Source organism: Oncorhynchus mykiss, chromosome 28 (genome assembly GCF_013265735.2).
Source record: "Oncorhynchus mykiss isolate Arlee chromosome 28, USDA_OmykA_1.1, whole genome shotgun sequence".
Lineage (NCBI taxonomy): Eukaryota > Metazoa > Chordata > Actinopteri > Salmoniformes > Salmonidae > Oncorhynchus > Oncorhynchus mykiss.
The window spans coordinates 38656744-38677774 of NC_048592.1; the positions used below are offsets into that span (position 1 = coordinate 38656744).

Below are 21031 nucleotides of genomic sequence, written 5' to 3' on the forward strand. Positions count from 1 at the left end.
TAGGTGCTTGTAAGGAAGCATTTCACTGTAAGGTCTACCTACACCTGTTGTATTCAGCATTTCACTGTCAGGTCTACTACACCTGTTGTATTCAGCATTTCACTTTGAGGTCTACTACACCTGTTGTATTCAGCATTTCACTGTCAGGTCTACTACACCTGTTGTATTCAGCATTTCACTTTGAGGTCTACACCTGTTGTATTCAGCATAGGTAGATCTAGTATGGTGGTGCTATGATAGTTTGATCTAGTATGGTGGTGCTATGATAGGTCGATCTAGTATGGTGGTGCTATGATAGGTCGATCTAGAATGGTGGTGCTATGATAGGTCGATCTAGTATGGTGGTGCTATGATAGGTCAATCTAGTATGGTGGTGCTATGATAGGTAGATCTAGTATATTGGTGCTATGATAGGTCGATCTAGGATGGTGGTGCTATGATTGGTTGATCTAGTATGGTGGTGCTATGATAGGTCGATCTAGTATGGTGGTGCTATGATAGGTCGATCTAGTATGGTGGTGCTATGATAGGTCGATCTAGTATGGTGGTGCTATGATAGGTCGATCTAGTATTATGGTGCTATGATAGGTCGATCTAGTATGGTGTTGCTATGATAGGTCGATCTAGTATGGTGGTGCTATGATAGGTCGATCTAGTATAGTGGTGCTATGATAGGTCGATCTAGTATGGTGGTGCTATGATAGGTCGATCTAGTATAGTGGTGCTAACATGTCATAATATATCTGTCTGTTATATGTTTTCTGTAGATCCACGATCAGCAAAGGATCAGGGCCGGTTTCCCGAACACATACTAAGACTAAGCCTCGTCCAGGACTTTCTACCACCATAGAAGTGTGGACTTCATCTTTGTCTGGGAAAATGGCCCAGTAATGGCCCAGTAATGGAGTGTGTTGATTAAATATAAATATACATATATATATATATATATGCATATGTATATAATTGAAAATAAGGATCTTTGTATCATCATGCAAAAAATGGAAATAACACTGAAGACGGTGATAGTGTTTTCAGTAGAAAAATAAACACGCAAATCTTCTTCTGGTTCTGTCTTTTTTATATAATTTTACAACTGGATTAGAAGATAAAATAAACAGTTCCGTGCCCTGTGATGTAAACGTTGTTGACTACACCTCGCCAAGCTCCGCCTTGTAATCCATGTATGTATGATTTATGTATGTATCCTCTAACCTGGGATGTCATCACATTCAGTGAGGTGACACGGTCAGAATGTTACAGATGCAAATGGCACGAATAGAACTGACTGTGTCATCTGAACGTTTTCCGTAAAGTTGTGCCCCTTTACTGTTCGACATCCCAGGTTTGACCCCTCGGACTAAGGTCAGAGGTCAAGGGGTCGTGGTTTAGAAGTAGTTGACCACCCTGCGGATGGACTGGATGTTGGGGTTCTGGGCCTGCCACTCCACGTGACTAGAGTAGTCTCCTCTCTCCACGATATACATACGGCCGCGGAAGTTAGGTTCCTCATAAAGCACCCAGCTATGGAAGGAGAGGAGAAGGAGGGGGAGAGAAGAGGGGGAGGAGGAGGAGGAGAGGAGAAGGGAGGAGGAGGGGGAGAGAAGAGGAGGAGGAGGAGGAGGAGGTATATATGTATAAATATATGTATATATGTATATTTATACACTGTATAAAGTGTTTACCGTAGCTAATTTACTGTATAATGTTGTTACCGTAGCTAATTTACTGTGTAATGTGTTTACTGTAGCTAATTTACTGTATAATGTAGTTACCGTAGCTCATTTACTGTATAATGTAGTTACAGTAGCTAATTTACTGTATAATGTAGTTACCGTAGCTCATTTACTGTGTAATGTAGTTACCGTAGCTCATTTACTATATAATGTAGTTACTGTAGCTCATTTACTGTATAATGTAGTTACTGTAGCTAATTTACTGTATAATGTAGTTACCGTAGCTAATTTTCTGTATAATGTAGTTACCGTAGCTAATTTACTGTATAATGTAGTTACCGTAGCTCATTTACTGTGTAATGTAGTTACCGTAGCTCATTTACTATATAATGTAGTTACCGTAGCTAATTTTCTATATAATGTAGTTACCGTAGCTCATTTACTGTATAAAGTGTTTACCGTAGATAATTTACTGTATAATGTAGTTACCGTAGCTCATTTACTGTATAAAGTGTTTACCGTAGCTAATTTACTGTATAAAGTGTTTACCGTAGATAATTTACTGTATAAAGTGTTTACCGTAGCTCATTTACTGTATAATGTAGTTACTGTAGCTCATTTACTGTATAAAGTGTTTACCGTAGATAATTTACTGTATAAAGTGCTTACTGTAGCTAATTTACTGTATAAAGTGTTTACCGTAGATTATGTATTGTATAAAGTGTTTACCGTAGATAATTTATTGTATAAAGTGTTTACCGTAGATAATTTGCTATATTGAATTGAATGGAGTTGACTTGAATTGAATTGAATTGAATTGGCTTAAATTGAATTGAATTGAAATGAATTGACTTGAATTGAATTGAATTGAATTGACTTGAATTGAATTGAAATGTCAGCAGCAGTTGATTCAGTAGATACGTACGCTCCGTCTCCGTAAACCTTCAGAGAGTTGATGCAGTTCTTGGTCAGACCGCGTCCCTGCAGGAAGGGCACGTCATCACACACCTCAACACACTGGTCAGCAAAGTCAGCTCCCTCAAACAACTCCATCCTGTAGTGTTCTCCATGCTGGAAGAGGAGAGGAGGAGTAGGAGGAAGAGGAGTAGGAAGAGGAGGACGAGAAGGAGGAGCAAGAGGAGAAGGACAATGGTGATGAAGAGGAGGATGATGAAGAAGAGGAGGAGGATGAAGAGGAGAAGGAGGAGGAGGAAAGGGGGAGGAGGAGATGGGGAGGAGAAGGAGGAAGTGGAGGAGGAGGAGGATGGGTAGGAGAAGGAGAAAGTGGAGGAGGATGGGGAGGAGGAGATGGAGAGGAGGATGGGGTGGAGGAGGAGAAGATGGGGAGAGGAGGAGATGAAGGAGGAGGGGAGGAGAAGGAGGAAATGGAGGAGGAGGAGGATGAGGAGAGGGGGAGGAGGAGGGTGGAGTGGAGGAGAAGATGGGGGAGAGGAGGAGAAGGAGGAGGATATGGAGGAGGAGGGTGGAGTGGAGGAAAATATGGGGGAGAGGAGGAGAAGGAGGAGGAGGAGATGGAGGAGGAGGGTGGAGTGGAGGAGAAGATGGGGGAGAGGAGGAGAAGGAGGAGGAGGAGATGGAGGAGGAGGGTGGAGTGGAGGAGAAGATGGGGGTGAGGAGGAGAAGAAGGAGGAGGAGATGGGGAGGAGGGTGGAGTGGAGGAAAGGATGGGGAGAGGAGGAGAAGGAGGAAATGGGGAGAGAAGGATGAAAAGGAGGAAGAGGAGGAGGAGAGGGGGAGGAAAAATAAGAAATTACATCACTGTGACTTCAAGTTTAGGTGAAGTTCCAAAAACCCTCATCTCAACAGTCAGTCAGTCTGTCTGTCTTCTCTATCTCAAATTGTAATGTACCAGTCAGTCAGTCTGTCTGTCTTCTCTATCTCACATTGTAATGTACCAGTCAGTCTGTCTGTCTGTCTTGTCTATCTCACATTGTAATGTACCAGTAAGTCAGTCTGTATTCTCTATCTCACATTATAATGTACCAGTCAGTCTGTCTGTATTCTCTATCTCACATTATAATGTACCAGTCTGTCTGTCTGTATTCTCTATCTCACATTGTAATGTACCAGTCAGTCAGTCTGTCTGTATTCTCTATCTCACATTATAATGTACCAGTCAGTCAGTCTGTCTGTCTTCTCTATCTCACATTGTAATGTACCAGTCAGTCAGTCAGTCTGTCTTCTCTATCTCACATTGTAATGTACCAGTCAGTCAGTCAGTCTGTCTGTCTTCTCTATCTCACATTATGATGTACCAGTCAGTCAGTCTGTCTTCTCTATCTCACATTGTAATGTACCAGTCAGTCAGTCTGTCTTCTCTATCTCACATTGTAATGTATCAGTCAGTCAGTCTGTCTTCTCTATCTCACATTGTAATGTACCAGTCAGTCAGTCAGTCTGTCTTCTCTATCTCACATTGTAATGTACCAGTCAGTCAGTCTGTCTGTCTTCTCTATCTCACATTGTAATGTACCAGTCAGTCAGCCTGTCTGTCTTCTCTATCTCACATTATAATGTACCAGTCAGTCAGTCAGTCAGTCTGTCTTCTCTATCTCACATTATAATGTACCAGTCAGTCAGTCTGTCTGTCTTCTCTATCTCACATTATAATGTACCAGTCAGTCAGTCAGTCTGTATTCTCTATCTCACATTATAATGTACCAGTCAGTCAGTCTGTCTTCTCTATCTCACATTGTAATGTACCAGTCAGTCAGTCAGTCTGTCTTCTCTATCTCACGTTGTAATGTACCAGTCAGTCAGTCTGTCTTCTCTATCTCACATTGTAATGAACTAGTCAGTCAGTCTGTCTTCTCTATCTCACGTTGTAATGTAGCAGTCAGTCAGTCTGTATTCTCTATCTCACATTAAAATGTACCAGTCAGTCAGTCTGTCTGTCTTCTCTATCTCACATTGTAATGTACAAGTCAGTCAGTCTGTCTGTCTTCTCTATCTCACATTGTAATGTACCAGTCAGTCAGTCTGTCTGTCTGTCTTCTCTATCTCACATTGTAATGTACCAGTCAGTCAGTCAGTCAGTCTGTCTTCTCTATCTCACATTGTAATGTACCAGTCAGTCTGTCTGTCTGTCTTCTCTATCTCACATTGTAATGTACCAGTCAGTCAGTCTGTCTGTCTTCTCTATCTCACATTGTAGTGTACCAGTCAGTCAGTCAGTCTGTCTTCTCTATCTCACATTATAATGTACCAGTCAGTCAGTCTGTCTGTCTTCTCTATCTCACATTGTAATGTACCAGTCAGTCAGTCAGTGAGTCTGTCTTCTCTGTCTCACATTATAATGTACCAGTCAGTAGGTCTGTCTGTCTTCTCTATCTCACATTATAATGTACCAGTCAGTCAGTCAGTCTGTATTCTCTATCTCACATTGTAATGTACCAGTCAGTCAGTCTGTCTGTCTTCTCTATCTCACATTGTAATGTACCAGTCAGTCAGTCTGTCTTCTCTATCTCACATTGTAATGTACCAGTCAGTCAGTCTGTCTTCTCTATCTCACATTGTAATGTACCAGTCAGTCAGTCTGTATTCTCTATCTCACATTGTAATGTACCAGTCAGTCAGTCTGTCTGTCTTCTCTATCTCACATTGTAATGTACCAGTCAGTCAGTCTGTCTTCTCTATCTCACATTGTAATGTACCAGTCAGTCAGTCTGTCTTCTCTATCTCACATTGTAATGTACCAGTCAGTCAGTCTGTCTTCTCTATCTCACATTGTAATGTACCAGTCAGTCAGTCAGTCTGTCTTCTCTATCTCACGTTGTAATGTACCAGTCAGTCAGTCGGTCTGTCTTCTCTATCTCACATTGTAATGTACTAGTCAGTCAGTCTGTCTTCTCTATCTCACGTTGTAATGTACCAGTCAGTCAGTCTGTATTCTCTATCTCACATTAAAATGTAAAGGTCAGTCAGTCTGTCTGTCTTCTCTATCTCACATTGTAATGTACAAGTCAGTCAGTCTGTCTGTCTTCTTTCTGTCTGTCTGTCTTCTCTATCTCACATTGTAATGTACCAGTCAGTCAGTCAGTCTGTCTTCTCTATCTCACATTGTAATGTACCAGTCAGTTTGTCTGTCTGTCTTCTCTATCTCACATTGTAATGTACCAGTCAGTAGGTCTGTCTGTCTTCTCTATCTCACATTATAATGTACCAGTCAGTCAGTCAGTCTGTATTCTCTATCTCACATTGTAATGTACCAGTCAGTCAGTCTGTCTGTCTTCTCTATCTCACATTGTAATGTACCAGTCAGTCAGTCAGTCTGTCTTCTCTATCTCACATTATAATGTACCAGTCAGTCAGTCAGTCTGTCTTCTCTATCTCACATTGTAATGTACCAGTCAGTCACTCAGTCTAGTCTGTCTTCTCTATCTCACATTGTAATGTACCAGTCAGTCAGTCTGTCTGTCTTCTCTATCTCACATTGTAATGTACCAGTCAGTCAGTCAGTCTGTCTTCTCTATCGCACATTATAATGTACCAGTCAGTCAGTCAGTCTGTCTTCTCTATCTCACATTGTAATGTACCAGTCAGTCTGTCTGTCTGTCTTCTCTATCTCCCATTGTAATGTACCAGGCAGTCTGTCTGTCTGTCTGTCTGTCTTCTCTATCTCACATTGTAATGTACCAGTCAGTCAGTCAGTCTGTCTTCTCTATCTCACATTGTAATGTACCAGTCAGTCTGTCTGTCTGTCTTCTCTATCTCACATTGTAATGTACCAGTCAGTCAGTCTGTCTGTCTTCTCTATCTCACATTGTAATGTACCAGTCAGTCAGTCTGTCTTCTCTATCTCACGTTATAATGTACCAGTCAGTCAGTCAGTCTGTCTTCTCTATCTCACATTGTAATGTACCAGTCAGTCAGTCAGTCTGTCTTCTCTATCTCACATTGTAATGTACCAGTCAGTCAGTCTGTCTGTCTTCTCTATCTCACATTGTAATGTACAAGTCAGTCAGTCAGTCTGTCTTCTCTATCTCACGTTATAATGTACCAGTCAGTCAGTCTGTCTTCTCTATCTCACATTGTAATGTACCAGTCAGTCTGTCTGTCTGTCTTCTCTATCTCATATTGTAATGTATCAGTCAGTCAGTCTGTCTGTCTGTCTTCTCTATCTCACATTGTAATGTACCAGTCAGTCAGTCAGTCTGTCTTCTCTATCTCACATTGTAATGTACCAGTCAGTCTGTCTGTCTGTCTTCTCTATCTCACATTGTAATGTACCAGTCAGTCAGTCTGTCTGTCTTCTCTATCTCACATTGTAATGTACCAGTCAGTCAGTCTGTCTGTCTTCTCTATCTCACATTGTAATGTACCAGTCAGTCAGTCAGTCTGTCTGTCTTCTCTATCTCACATTGTAATGTACCAGTCAGTCAGTCAGTCTGTCTTCTCTATCTCACATTGTAATGTACCAGTCAGTCTGTCTGTCTGTCTTCTCTATCTCACATTGTAATGTACCAGTCAGTCAGTCTGTCTGTCTTCTCTATCTCACATTGTAATGTACCAGTCAGTCAGTCTTTCTGTCTTCTCTATCTCACATTGTAATGTACCAGTCAGTCAGTCTGTCTATCTTCTCTATCTCACATTGTAATGTACCAGTCAGTCAGTCTGTCTGTCTTCTCTATCTCACATTGTAATGTACCAGTCAGCCAGTCAGTCTGTCTTCTCTATCTCACATTATAATGTACCAGTCAGTCAGTCAGTCTGTCTTCTCTATCTCACATTGTAATGTACCAGTCAGTAAGTCTGTCCGTCTTCTCTATCTCACATTGTAATGTACCAGTCAGTCAGTCTGTCTGTCTGTCTTCTCTATCTCACATTGTAATGTACCAGTCAGTCAGTCAGTCTGTCTTCTCTATCTCACATTGTAATGTACCAGTCAGTCTGTCTGTCTGTCTTCTCTATCTCCCATTGTAATGTACCAGTCAGTCAGTCTGTCTGTCTGTCTTCTCTATCTCACATTGTAATGTACCAGTCAGTCAGTCAGTCAGTCTGTCTTCTCTATCTCACATTGTAATGTACCAGTCAGTCTGTCTGTCTGTCTTCTCTATCTCACATTGTAATGTACCAGTCAGTCAGTCTGTCTGTCTTCTCTATCTCACATTGTAAAGTACCAGTCAGTCAGTCAGTCTGTCTTCTCTATCTCACGTTATAATGTACCAGTCAGTCAGTCATTCTGTCTTCTCTATCTCACATTGTAATGTACCAGTCAGTCAGTCAGTCTGTCTTCTCTATCTCACATTGTAATGTACCAGTCAGTCAGTCTGTCTGTCTTCTCTATCTCACATTGTAATGTACCAGTCAGTCAGTCAGTCTGTCTTCTCTATCTCACATTATAATGTACCAGTCAGTCAGTCAGTCTGTCTTCTCTATCTCACATTGTAATGTACCAGTCAGTCTGTCTGTCTGTCTTCTCTATCTAATATTGTAATGTACCAGTCAGTCAGTCTGTCTGTCTGTCTTCTCTATCTCACATTGTAATATACCAGTCAGTCTGTCTGTCTGTCTTCTCTATCTCACATTGTAATGTACCAGTCAGTCAGTCTGTCTGTCTTCTCTATCTCACATTGTAATGTACCAGTCAGTCAGTCAGTCTGTGTTCTCTATCTCACATTATAATGTACCAGTCAGTCAGTCTGTCTGTCTTCTCTATCTCACATTGTAATGTACAAGTCAGCCAGTCAGTCTGTCTTCTCTATCTCACATTGTAATGTACCAGTCAGTAAGTCTGTCTGTCTTCTCTATCTCACATTGTAATGTACCAGTCAGTCAGTCTGTCTGTCTGTCTTCTCTATCTCACATTGTAATGTACCAGTCAGTCTGTCTGTCTGTCTTCTCTATCTCACATTGTAATGTACCAGTCAGTCAGTCTGTCTGTCTTCTCTATCTCACATTGTAATGTACCAGTCAGTCAGTCAGTCTGTCTTCTCTATCTCACATTGTAATGTACCAGTCAGTCAGTCAGTCTGTCTTCTCTATCTCACATTGTAATGTACCAGTCAGTCACTCAGTCTAGTCTGTCTTCTCTATCTCACATTGTAATGTACCAGTCAGTCAGTCTGTCTGTCTTCTCTATCTCACATTGTAATGTACCAGTCAGTCAGTCAGTCTGTCTTCTCTATCGCACATTATAATGTACCAGTCAGTCAGTCAGTCTGTCTTCTCTATCTCACATTGTAATGTACCAGTCAGTCTGTCTGTCTGTCTTCTCTATCTCCCATTGTAATGTACCAGGCAGTCTGTCTGTCTGTCTGTCTTCTCTATCTCACATTGTAATGTACCACTCAGTCAGTCAGTCTGTCTTCTCTATCTCACATTGTAATGTACCAGTCAGTCTGTCTGTCTGTCTTCTCTATCTCACATTGTAATGTACCAGTCAGTCAGTCTGTCTGTCTTCTCTATCTCACATTGTAATGTACCAGTCAGTCAGTCTGTCTTCTCTATCTCACGTTATAATGTACCAGTCAGTCAGTCAGTCTGTCTTCTCTATCTCACATTGTAATGTACCAGTCAGTCAGTCAGTCTGTCTTCTCTATCTCACATTGTAATGTACCAGTCAGTCAGTCTGTCTGTCTTCTCTATCTCACATTGTAATGTACAAGTCAGTCAGTCAGTCTGTCTTCTCTATCTCACGTTATAATGTACCAGTCAGTCAGTCTGTCTTCTCTATCTCACATTGTAATGTACCAGTCAGTCTGTCTGTCTGTCTTCTCTATCTCATATTGTAATGTATCAGTCAGTCAGTCTGTCTGTCTGTCTTCTCTATCTCACATTGTAATGTACCAGTCAGTCAGTCAGTCTGTCTTCTCTATCTCACATTGTAATGTACCAGTCAGTCTGTCTGTCTGTCTTCTCTATCTCACATTGTAATGTACCAGTCAGTCAGTCTGTCTGTCTTCTCTATCTCACATTGTAATGTACCAGTCAGTCAGTCTGTCTGTCTTCTCTATCTCACATTGTAATGTACCAGTCAGTCAGTCAGTCTGTCTGTCTTCTCTATCTCACATTGTAATGTACCAGTCAGTCAGTCAGTCTGTCTTCTCTATCTCACATTGTAATGTACCAGTCAGTCTGTCTGTCTGTCTTCTCTATCTCACATTGTAATGTACCAGTCAGTCAGTCTGTCTGTCTTCTCTATCTCACATTGTAATGTACCAGTCAGTCAGTCTTTCTGTCTCCTCTATCTCACATTGTAATGTACCAGTCAGTCAGTCTGTCTATCTTCTCTATCTCACATTGTAATGTACCAGTCAGTCAGTCTGTCTGTCTTCTCTATCTCACATTGTAATGTACCAGTCAGCCAGTCAGTCTGTCTTCTCTATCTCACATTATAATGTACCAGTCAGTCAGTCAGTCTGTCTTCTCTATCTCACATTGTAATGTACCAGTCAGTAAGTCTGTCTGTCTTCTCTATCTCACATTGTAATGTACCAGTCAGTCAGTCTGTCTGTCTGTCTTCTCTATCTCACATTGTAATGTACCAGTCAGTCAGTCAGTCTGTCTTCTCTATCTCACATTGTAATGTACCAGTCAGTCTGTCTGTCTGTCTTCTCTATCTCCCATTGTAATGTACCAGTCAGTCAGTCTGTCTGTCTGTCTTCTCTATCTCACATTGTAATGTACCAGTCAGTCAGTCAGTCTGTCTTCTCTATCTCACATTGTAATGTACCAGTCAGTCAGTCAGTCTGTCTTCTCTATCTCACGTTATAATGTACCAGTCAGTCAGTCAGTCTGTCTTCTCTATCTCACATTGTAATGTACCAGTCAGTCAGTCAGTCTGTCTTCTCTATCTCACATTGTAATGTACCAGTCAGTCAGTCTGTCTGTCTTCTCTATCTCACATTGTAATGTACCAGTCAGTCAGTCAGTCTGTCTTCTCTATCTCACATTATAATGTACCAGTCAGTCAGTCAGTCTGTCTTCTCTATCTCACATTGTAATGTACCAGTCAGTCTGTCTGTCTGTCTTCTCTATCTCATATTGTAATGTACCAGTCAGTCAGTCTGTCTGTCTGTCTTCTCTATCTCACATTGTAATATACCAGTCAGTAAGTCTGTCTGTCTTCTCTATCTCACATTGTAATGTACCAGTCAGTCAGTCTGTCTGTCTTCTCTATCTCACATTGTAATGTACCAGTCAGTCAGTCAGTCTGTGTTCTCTATCTCACATTGTAATGTACCAGTCAGTCAGTCTGTCTGTCTTCTCTATCTCACATTGTAATGTACCAGTCAGTCAGTCTGTCTTCTCTATCTCACATTGTAATGTACCAGTCAGTCTGTCTGTCTGTCTTCTCTATCTCACATTGTAATCTACCAGTCAGTCAGTCAGTCTGTCTTCTCTATCTCACATTGTAATGTACCAGTCAGTCAGTCTGTCTTCTCTATCTCACGTTGTAATGCACCAGTCAGTCAGTCAGTCTGCGTGTGCCCAAGATACACTTTACAGCGGCCAAATGACCTGAATATTCTGTGCTGGCTTGACTATTTATCTTTACACATCAGTCACACTTTCCAGCTGGACCGAGTTACATAACATATCTAGTGCCAGTCGTTTTAAAGTGGGTTGAGGGGCGTAAACTGTCCTACTGCTTTAGTCCTCTTCTGCCTTTAACCCTTCACGTCAAGTAGCTCTTACAACACGGTTAGTGTGAAATAACTATAGTAACAACGCTGTTAAGAAGTAACCACCTAACTCTGTTACTATGCAAAAAAAAACGTATTACAAAATGACTATATTAGCACCGTAAAAACCTACAGTATTCACAAAGCCACAGGTTGCCGTGGTGGTATAGGTTACTGCGGCGTCCGTTACTGCGGCGTCCGTTACCGCGGCATCAGTTTCCACAGCATCGGTTTACCGTAAGTGCTAGCGTTTTATCCTCACCATCCTGATAGGTCTGCAGGAGCCCATGTGATCATTGTGGGCATTCCATCTCTGAAACTCGGGGTAATCTCCGTGCTCCAGCATGTACTGCTGGCCCTTGAAGTCGGGATGGTCGAAGCAGACGAAGGCGCCGCTCTCCACGCGGATGGAGTTGACGCGGTTCATGAATCCGCGGTCCTGGAAGTTATCACAGTCACCGCAGATCTCCAGCTTCCTGCCCGTGAAGCATTTCCCCTCGTAGAAACAGATCTGGGTAGAACACAGACACAGAGGACAGCACATGGGACAGTTTGGTGAGGTAGAAATAGAGTCTGACCTACAGGATGGAGGATATTACTCATCTTTGTGGCCTGCGCCTGACTCCGCCTTACCCACATCACCTAGACTCTGACAACTACTGTGCTAGCTCAGGTAGTATATTTTCCAGCCCAGTTCTAGCAACTATTGTGGATACGTAAGCAGGCCAGCCCAGGTCCAGCAACTATTGTGGATACGTAAGCAGGCCAGCCCAGGTCCAGCAACTATTGTGGATACGTAAGCAGGCCAGCCCAGGTCCAGCAACTATTGTTGGTATGTAAGCAGGCCAGCCCAGTTCCAGCAACTATTGTTGGTATGTAAGCAGGCCAGCCCAGGTCCAGCAACTATTGTTGGTATGTAAGCAGGCCAGCCCAGGTCCAGCAACTATTGTTGGTATGTAAGCAGGCCAGCCCGGGTCCAGCAACTATTGGGGATACGTAAGCAGGCCAGCCCAGGTCCAGCAACTATTGTGGATACGTAAGCAGGCCAGCCCAGGTCCAGCAACTATTGTGGATACGTAAGCAGGCCAGCCCAGTTCCAGCAACTATTGTGGATACGTAAGCAGGCCAGCCCAGGTCCAGCAACTATTGGTGATACGTAAGCAGGCCAGCCCAGGTCCAGCAACTATTGTGGATACGTAAGCAGGCCAGCCCAGGTCCAGCAACTATTGGGGATATGTAAGCAGGCCAGCCCAGGTCCAGCAACTATTGTGGATACGTAAGCAGGCCAGCCCAGTTCCAGCAACTATTGGGGATACAAAAGCAGGCCAGCCCAGGTCCAGCAACTATTGTGGATACGTAAGCAGGCCAGCCCAGGTCCAGCAACTATTGTGGATACGTAAGCAGGCCAGCCCAGGTCCAGCAACTATTGGGGATACGTAAGCAGGCCAGCCCAGGTCCAGCAACTATTGTGGATATGTAAGCAGGCCAGCCCAGTTCCAGCAACTATTGTGGATACGTAAGCAGGCCAGCCCAGTTCCAGCAACTATTGTGGATACGTAAGCAGGCCAGCCCAGTTCCAGCAACTATTGTGGATACGTAAGCAGGCCAGCCCAGTTCCAGCAACTATTGTGGATACGTAAGCAGGCCAGCCCAGTTCCAGCAACTATTGTGGATACGTAAGCAGGCCAGCCCAGTTCCAGCAACTATTGTGGATACGTAAGCAGGCCAGCCCAGTTCCAGCAACTATTGTGGATACGTAAACAGGCCAGCCCAGTTCCAGCAACTATTGTGGATACGTAAGCAGGCCAGCCCAGTTCCAGCAACTATTGTGGATACGTAAGCAGGCCAGCCCAGTTCCAGCAACTATTGTGGATACGTAAGCAGGCCAGCCCAGTTCCAGCAACTATTGTGGATACGTAAGCAGGCCAGCCCAGGTCCAGCAACTATTGTGGATACGTAAGCAGGCCAGCCCAGTTCCAGCAACTATTGTGGATACGTAGGCAGGCCAGCCCGGGTCCAGCAACTATTGTGGATACGTAGGCAGGCCAGCCCGGGTCCAGCAACTATTGTGGATACGTAAGCAGGCCAGCCCGGGTCCAGCAACTATTGGGGATACGTAAGCAGGCCAGCCCAGTAATGTTTTCCCAGCCCTACAACTTGTTTGGCTTGGCTTGTTTGGGCTCAGTAGTGTGAAAAGAGCAACATGAATATGCTCCTGTGGGTTGAGTCAACAGACTCTTTGGCCTGAATGCCAAGCATCACGTCTGGAGGAAACCTGCCACCATCCCTACGGTGAAACATGGTGGAGGCAGCATCATGCTGTTGGGATGTTTTTCATCGGCAGGAACTGGGAGACTAGTCAGGATCGAGGGAAAGATGAACGGAGCAAAGTACAGAGAGATGCTTGATGAAAACCTGCTCCAGCGCTCAGGACATCAGACTGGGGCGAAGGTGGACCTTCCAACAGGACAACGACTCTAACCACACAGCCAAGACAAAGCAGGAGTGGCTTTGGGAGAAGTCACTGAATGTCCTTGAATTGCCCAGCCAGAGCCCAGACTTGAACCCGATCTAACATCTCTGGAAAGACCTGAATGTAAAGCTGCATGTATAGCTGTTTAGCTGTATACTGTATGTATAGCTGTTTAGCTGTATACTGTATGTATAGCTGTATACTGTATGTATAGTTGTGTACTGTATGTATAGCTGTATACTGTATGTATAGCTGTATACTGTATGTATAGTTGTGTACTGTATGTATAGCTGTATACTGTATGTATAGCTGTATACTGTATGTATACTGTATGTATAGCTGTATACTGTATGTATAGCTGTATACTGTATGTATAGCTGTATACTGTATGTATAGCTGTATACTGTATGTATACTGTATTTATACTGTATGTATAGCTGTATACTGTATGTATAGTTGTGTACTGTATGTATAGCTGTATACTGTATGTATAGCTGTATACTGTATGTATAGTTGTGTACTGTATGTATAGCTGTATACTGTATGTATAGCTGTATACTGTATGTATACTGTATGTATAGCTGTATACTGTATGTATAGCTGTATACTGTATGTATAGCTGTTTAGCTGTATACTGTATGTATAGCTGTATACTGTATGTTTAGCTATATACTGTATGTATAGCTGTATACTGCATGTATACTGTATGTATAGCTGTATACTGTATGTTTAGCTGTATATTGTATGTTTAGCTGTATACTGTATGTATAGCTGTATACTGTATGTATAGTTGTATACTGTATGTTTAGCTGTATATTGTATGTTTAGCTGTATATTGTATGTTTAGCTGTATACTGTATGTATAGTTGTATACTGTATGTATAGCTGTATACTGTATGTATGGTTGAATACTATATGTATAGCTGTATACTGTATGTATAGCTGTATACTCTATGTATAGTTGTATACTGTATGTATACTGTATGTGTAGTTGTGTACTGTATGTTTAGCTGTATACTGTATGTATATCTGTATACTGTATGTATAGTTGAAATACTGTATGTATAGCTGTTGTATACTGTATGTATACTGTATGTATAGCTGTATACTGTATGTATAGCTGTATACTGTATGTATACTGTATGTATAGCAGTATACTGTATGTATACTGTATGTATACTGTATGTATAGCTGTATACTGTATGTATACTGTATGTATAGCTGTATACTGTATGTATACTGTATGTATAGCTGTATACTGTATGCTATTTTTTTTACAAAAAAGGGACATTTTCGTTAAGCCTTTAAACTGTATGTATAGCTGTATACTGTATGTTTACTGTATTTATACTGTATGTATAGCTGTATACTGTATGTATACTGTATGTATAGCTGTATACTGTATGTATAGCTGTATACTGTATGTATAGCTGTATACTGTATGTATACTGTATGTATACTGTATTTATACTGTATGTATAGCTGTATACTGTATGTATACTGTATGTATAGCTGTATACTGTATGTATAGCTGTATACTGTATGTATAGCTGTATACTGTATGTATACTATATGTATACTGTATTTATACTGTATGTATAGCTGTATACTGTATGTATACTGTATTTATACTGTATGTATAGCTGTATACTGTATGTATACTGTATGTATAGCTGTATACTGTATGTATACTGTATTTATACTGTATGTATAGCTGTATACTGAATGTATACTGTATGTATACTGTATGTATAGCTGTATACTGTATGTATAGCTGTATACTGTATGTATAGCTGTATACTGTATGTATAGCTGTATACTGTATGTATACTATATGTATACTGTATTTATACTGTATGTATAGCTGTATACTGTATGTATACTGTATGTATAGCTGTATACTGTATGTATACTGTATTTATACTGTATGTATAGCTGTATACTGTATGTATACTGTATGTATACTGTATGTATAGCTGTATACTGTATGTATAGCTGTATACTGTATGTATAGCTGTATACTGTATGTATAGCTGTATACTGTATGTATTCTATATGTATACTGTATTTATACTGTATGTATAGCTGTATACTGTATGTATACTGTATTTATACTGTATCTATAGCTGTATACTGTATGTATACTGTATGTATAGCTGTATACTGTATGTATAGCTGTATACTGTATGTATAGCTGTATACTGTATGTATACTGTATGTATAGCTGTATACTGTATGTTTAGCTGTATACTGTATGTATAGCTGTATACTGTATGTATAGCTGTATACTGTATGTATACTGTATGTATAGCTGTATACTGTATGTATAGCTGTATACTGTATGTTTAGCTGTATACTGTATGTATACTGTATGTATAGCTGTATACTGTATGTATAGCTGTATACTGTATGTTTAGCTGTATACTGTATGTATACTGTATGTATAGCTGTATACTGTATGTTTAGCTGTATACTATATGTATACTATATGTATAGCTGTATACTGTATGTATAGCTGTATACTGTATGTATAGCTGTATACTGTATGTATAGCTGTATGTATAGCTTCCAGGTTCGATAGCTATCTACTCACCTTGCCTGAGTACTGCGACATTTTGTCCACCGTTTGTTGTCCACGTTTGTCCCACAGTGTGAGAGTGGAAAGATGTGGACCGCCTGATATATATGGCCAATAGGGAGAGGAGAGGCTGACCACCTGATATATATGGCCAATAGGGAGAGGAGAGGTATCACGAGGTCAACATAACAATGGCCCCACAATGAAAGGGTTTAAAGAAATTCTGCCCCATGGACACTTTCTCTTACATGTCACACTGCTGATAGTGGACTTTGGCTTAGTCGGGGGTCCAGGACAATGGCAGGGGGAGGGACGTTCTGCTTTGATTGGGATTTGAGGGGTGTACTGTGTGTTGTGGTGTCTGTTGATGGTATGGTGTGTGTTGAAGGTGTGGAGAGTGTTGTGGTGTGTGTGTGTGTGTGTGTTTGTTGTGGTGTGTGCGTGTCCGTGTGTGTGTGTGTGTGTGGTCTGAGTGAATGTATAGATACAGAGTAGACAGTATTACAGGGTCAAATCAAATGCAAATCAACTCAAATTTTATTGGTCACATACACATGTTGTGCCGTGCGGCACAGACAGGATGCATTAGATGGTATAGAGTATATACATATGAGATATGTAGGATATGTAAACATTATTAAAGTGATGTTATTTAAAGTGACGAGTGATACCTTTGTTAAATCCATTTATAAAGTGCCCAGTGATTTGTGTCTGTATGTTGGCAGCAGCCTCTCTATGCTAGTGATGGCTGTTTAACAGTCTGATGGCCTTGAGATCAGAATTACAGTGTTACAGGGTTACAGTATTACTCCCTAACCCCTCCCTATGCCCTAACCCCTCCCTCCTCTGTAACCTCGCCCTAATCCCTAACCTCTCCCTACTCCCTAACCTCTCCATACTCCCTAACCCCTCCCTACTCCCTAACCTCTCCCTCCTCCCTAACCTCTCCCTACTCCCTAACCTCTCCCTACACCCTAACCCCTCCCTACACCCTAACCCCTCCCTACACCCTAACCCCTCCCTCCTCCCTAACCTCTCTCTACTCCCTAACCCCTCCCTACTCCCTAATCTCTCCCTCCTCTCTAACCTCTCCCTACTCTCTAACCTCTCCCTACTCCCTAACCTCTCTGTACTCCCTAACCTCTCCCTCCTCCCTAACCTCTCCCTACTCCCTAACCTCTCCCTACTCCCTAACCCCTCCCTAACCCCTCCCTACTCCCTAACCCCTCCCTACACCCTAAACTCTCCCTACTCCCTAACCCCTCCCTACTCCCTAACCTCTCCCTACTCCCTAACACCTCCCTCCTCCCTAACCTCTCCCTACTCCCTAACCTCTCCCTACTCCCTAACACCTCCCTCCTCCCTAACCTCTCCCTACACCCTAACCTCTCCCTACTCCCTAACCTCTCCCTCCTCCCTAACCTCTCCCTACTCCCTAACCTCTCCCTACTCCCTAACCCCTCCCTACTCCCTAACCCCTCCCTACACCCTAAACTCTCCCTACTCCCTAATCCCTCCCTACTCCCTAACCTCTCCCTACTCCCTAACACCTCCCTCCTCCCTAACCTCTCCCTCCTCCCTAACACCTCCCTCCTCCCTAACACCTCCCTCCTCCCTAACACCTCCCTCCTCCCTAACCTCTCCCTACTCCCTAACACCTCCCTCCTCCCTAACCTCTCCCTACACCCTAACCTCTCCCTACTCCCTAACCTCTCCCTCCTCCCTAACCTCTCCCTACTCCCTAACCTCTCCCTACTCCCTAACCCCTCCCTACTCCCTAACCCCTCCCTACACCCTAAACTCTCCCTACTCCCTAACCCCTCCCTACTCCCTAACCTCTCCCTACTCCCTAACACCTCCCTCCTCCCTAACCTCTCCCTCCTCCCTAACACCTCCCTCCTCCCTAACACCTCCCTCCTCCCTAACCTCTCCCTCCTCCCTAACACCTCCCTCCTCCCTAACACCTCCCTCCTCCCTAACACCTCCCTCCTCCCTAACCTCTCCCTCCTCCCTAACACCTCCCTCCTCCCTAACACCTCCCTCCTCCCTAACACCTCCCTCCTCCCTAACCCCTCCCTACTCCCTAACACCTCCCTCCTCCCTAACCTCTCCCTACTCCCTATCCCCTCCCTACTCCCTACTCCCTAACCCCTCCCTACACCCTAAACTCTCCCTACTCCCTAACACCTCCCTCCTCCCTAACACCTCCCTCCTCCCTAACCCCTCCCTACTCCCTAACCTCTCCCTACTCCCTAACACCTCCCTCCTCCCTAACCTCTCCCTCCTCCCTAACACCTCCCTCCTCCCTAACACCTCCCTCCTCCCTAACACCTCCCTCCTCCCTAACCTCTCCCTACTCCCTAACACCTCCCTCCTCCCTAACCTCTCCCTACACCCTAACCTCTCCCTACTCCCTAACCTCTCCCTCCTCCCTAACCTCTCCCTACTCCCTAACCTCTCCCTACTCCCTAACCCCTCCCTACTCCCTAACCCCTCCAAACACCCTAAACTCTCCCTACTCCCTAACCCCTCCCTACTCCCTAACCTCTCCCTACTCCCTAACCCCTCCCTACACCCTCAACTCTCCCTACTCCCTAACCCCTCCCTACTCCCTAACCTCTCCCTACTCCCTAACACCTCCCTCCTCCCAAACCTCTCCCTCCTCCCTAACACCTCCCTCCTCCCTAACACCTCCCTCCTCCCTAACCTCTCCCTCCTCCCTAACACCTCCCTCCTCCCTAAAACCTCCCTCCTCCCTAACCTCTCCCTCCTCCCTAACACCTCCCTCCTCCCTAACACCTCCCTCCTCCCTAACACCTCCCTCCTCCCTAACCTCTCCCTCCTCCCTAACACCTCCCTCCTCCCTAACCTCTCCCTCCTCCCTAACACCTCCCTCCTCCCTAACCTCTCCCTCCTCCCTAACACCTCCCTCCTCCCTAACCTCTCCCTACTCCCTATCCCCTCCCTACTCCCTTCTCCCTAACCCCTCCCTACTCCCTAACCCCTCCCCCCTCCCTCCTCCCTAACCTCTCCCTACTCCCTATCCCCTCCCTACTCCCTTCTCCCTAACCCCTCCCTACTCCCTAACCCCTCCCTTCTCCCTTCTCCATGACCCCTCCCTACTCCCTAACCCCTCCCTACTCCCTAACCCCTCCCTAAGTCCACAGCTCAGTGTTCCTCAGCATAGTTCCCTCCAAACTCTGGATCCTGGACTTCCTTACGGGTCGCCACCAGGTGGGAAACGGGCCGCCACCCAGGTGTTAAACGGGCTGCCCCCCTAGGTGATAATCGTAGGTAACAACACATCTGCCACGCTGATCCTCAACACTGGGGCCCCTCAGGGGTGTGTACTTTTTCCCCTCCTGTCCTCTCTGTTCACCCACGATGTGTGACAATCACTTTTCCAACACCATCATTAAGTTTGCTGACAACAGAACAGTGGTAGTAGCCCTGATCACGGACAACGATAAGACACACCTGGCAGAGTGGTGCCAGGACAATGACCTCTCCCTCAATGTCAGCAAGACAAATGAACAGATCGTGGACTACATGTACAGTAGTGGAGCAGGTCGAGAGCGTCAAGTTCCTCGGTGTCCACATCACTAAGGATCTTTCATGTTCCGAACACACCAAGACAGTTTTGAACGAGGGCACGACAACACCTTTTCCCCCTTTGGAGGCTGAAAAGATTTTGCATGAGTCCCCAGATCCTTTTAAAAAGTGGTAACTTTACAAATTACCTTGACTAAGCTGTACCCCCGCACATTGACTCTGTACCGGTACCCCCTGTATATAGCCTCCACATTGACTCTGTACCGGTACCCCCTGTATATAGCCTCCACATTGACTCTGTACCGGTACCCCCTGTATATAGCCTCCACATTGACTCTGTACCGGTACCCCCTGTATATAGCCTCCACATTGACTCTGTACCGGTACCCCCTGTATATAGCCTCCACATTGACTCTGTACCGGTACCCCCTGTATATAGCCTCCACATTGACTCTGTACCGGTACCCCCTGTATATAGCCTCCACATTGACTCTGTACCGGTACCCCCTGTATATAGCCTCCACATTGACTCTGTAGCAGTACCCCCTGTATATACCCCCGCACATTGACTCTGTACCGGTACTTCCTGTATATAGCCTCCACATTGACTCTGTACCGGTACCCCCTGTATATAGCCTCCACATAGACTCTGTACTGGTACCCCCTGTATATAGCCTCCACATTGACTCTGTACCAGTACCCCCTGTATATAGCCTCCACAATGACTCTTTACCGTAAAACCCTGTATATAGCCTCCACATTGACTCTGTACCGGTACCCCCTGTATATAGCCTCCACATTGACTCTGTACCGTAACATCCTGTATATAGCCTCCACATTGACTCTGTACCGGTACCCCCTGTATATAGTCTCCACATTGACTCTGTACCGTAACACTCTGTATATACTCTCCACATTGACTCTGTACCGTAACACCCTGTATATAGCCTCCACATTGACTCTGTACCGGTACCCCCTGTATATAGCCTCCACATTGACTCTTTACCGTAATACCCTGTATATAGCCTCCACATTGACTCTGTACCGGTACCCCCTGTATATAGCCTCCACATTGACTCTGTACCGGTACCCCCTGTATATAGTCTCC

General features: G+C 44.0%; 1 protein-coding gene across 1 annotated transcript; it reads right to left on the bottom strand.

Annotated features, from left to right (window-relative positions):
- Window positions 1-1060: 1060 nt before the first annotated feature.
- On the bottom strand, window positions 1061-16478 carry LOC110509133 (gamma-crystallin N-B-like). Its single transcript, XM_036966952.1, has 4 exons — window positions 16387-16478; window positions 11583-11831; window positions 2599-2744; window positions 1061-1521 (listed from the first exon to the last, which is right to left on the bottom strand). Exons 1-4 carry the CDS (start codon window positions 16405-16407, stop codon window positions 1386-1388), a joined length of 552 nt encoding a protein of 183 aa, XP_036822847.1. The 5' UTR covers window positions 16408-16478; the 3' UTR covers window positions 1061-1385.
- Window positions 16479-21031: the final 4553 nt, after the last annotated feature.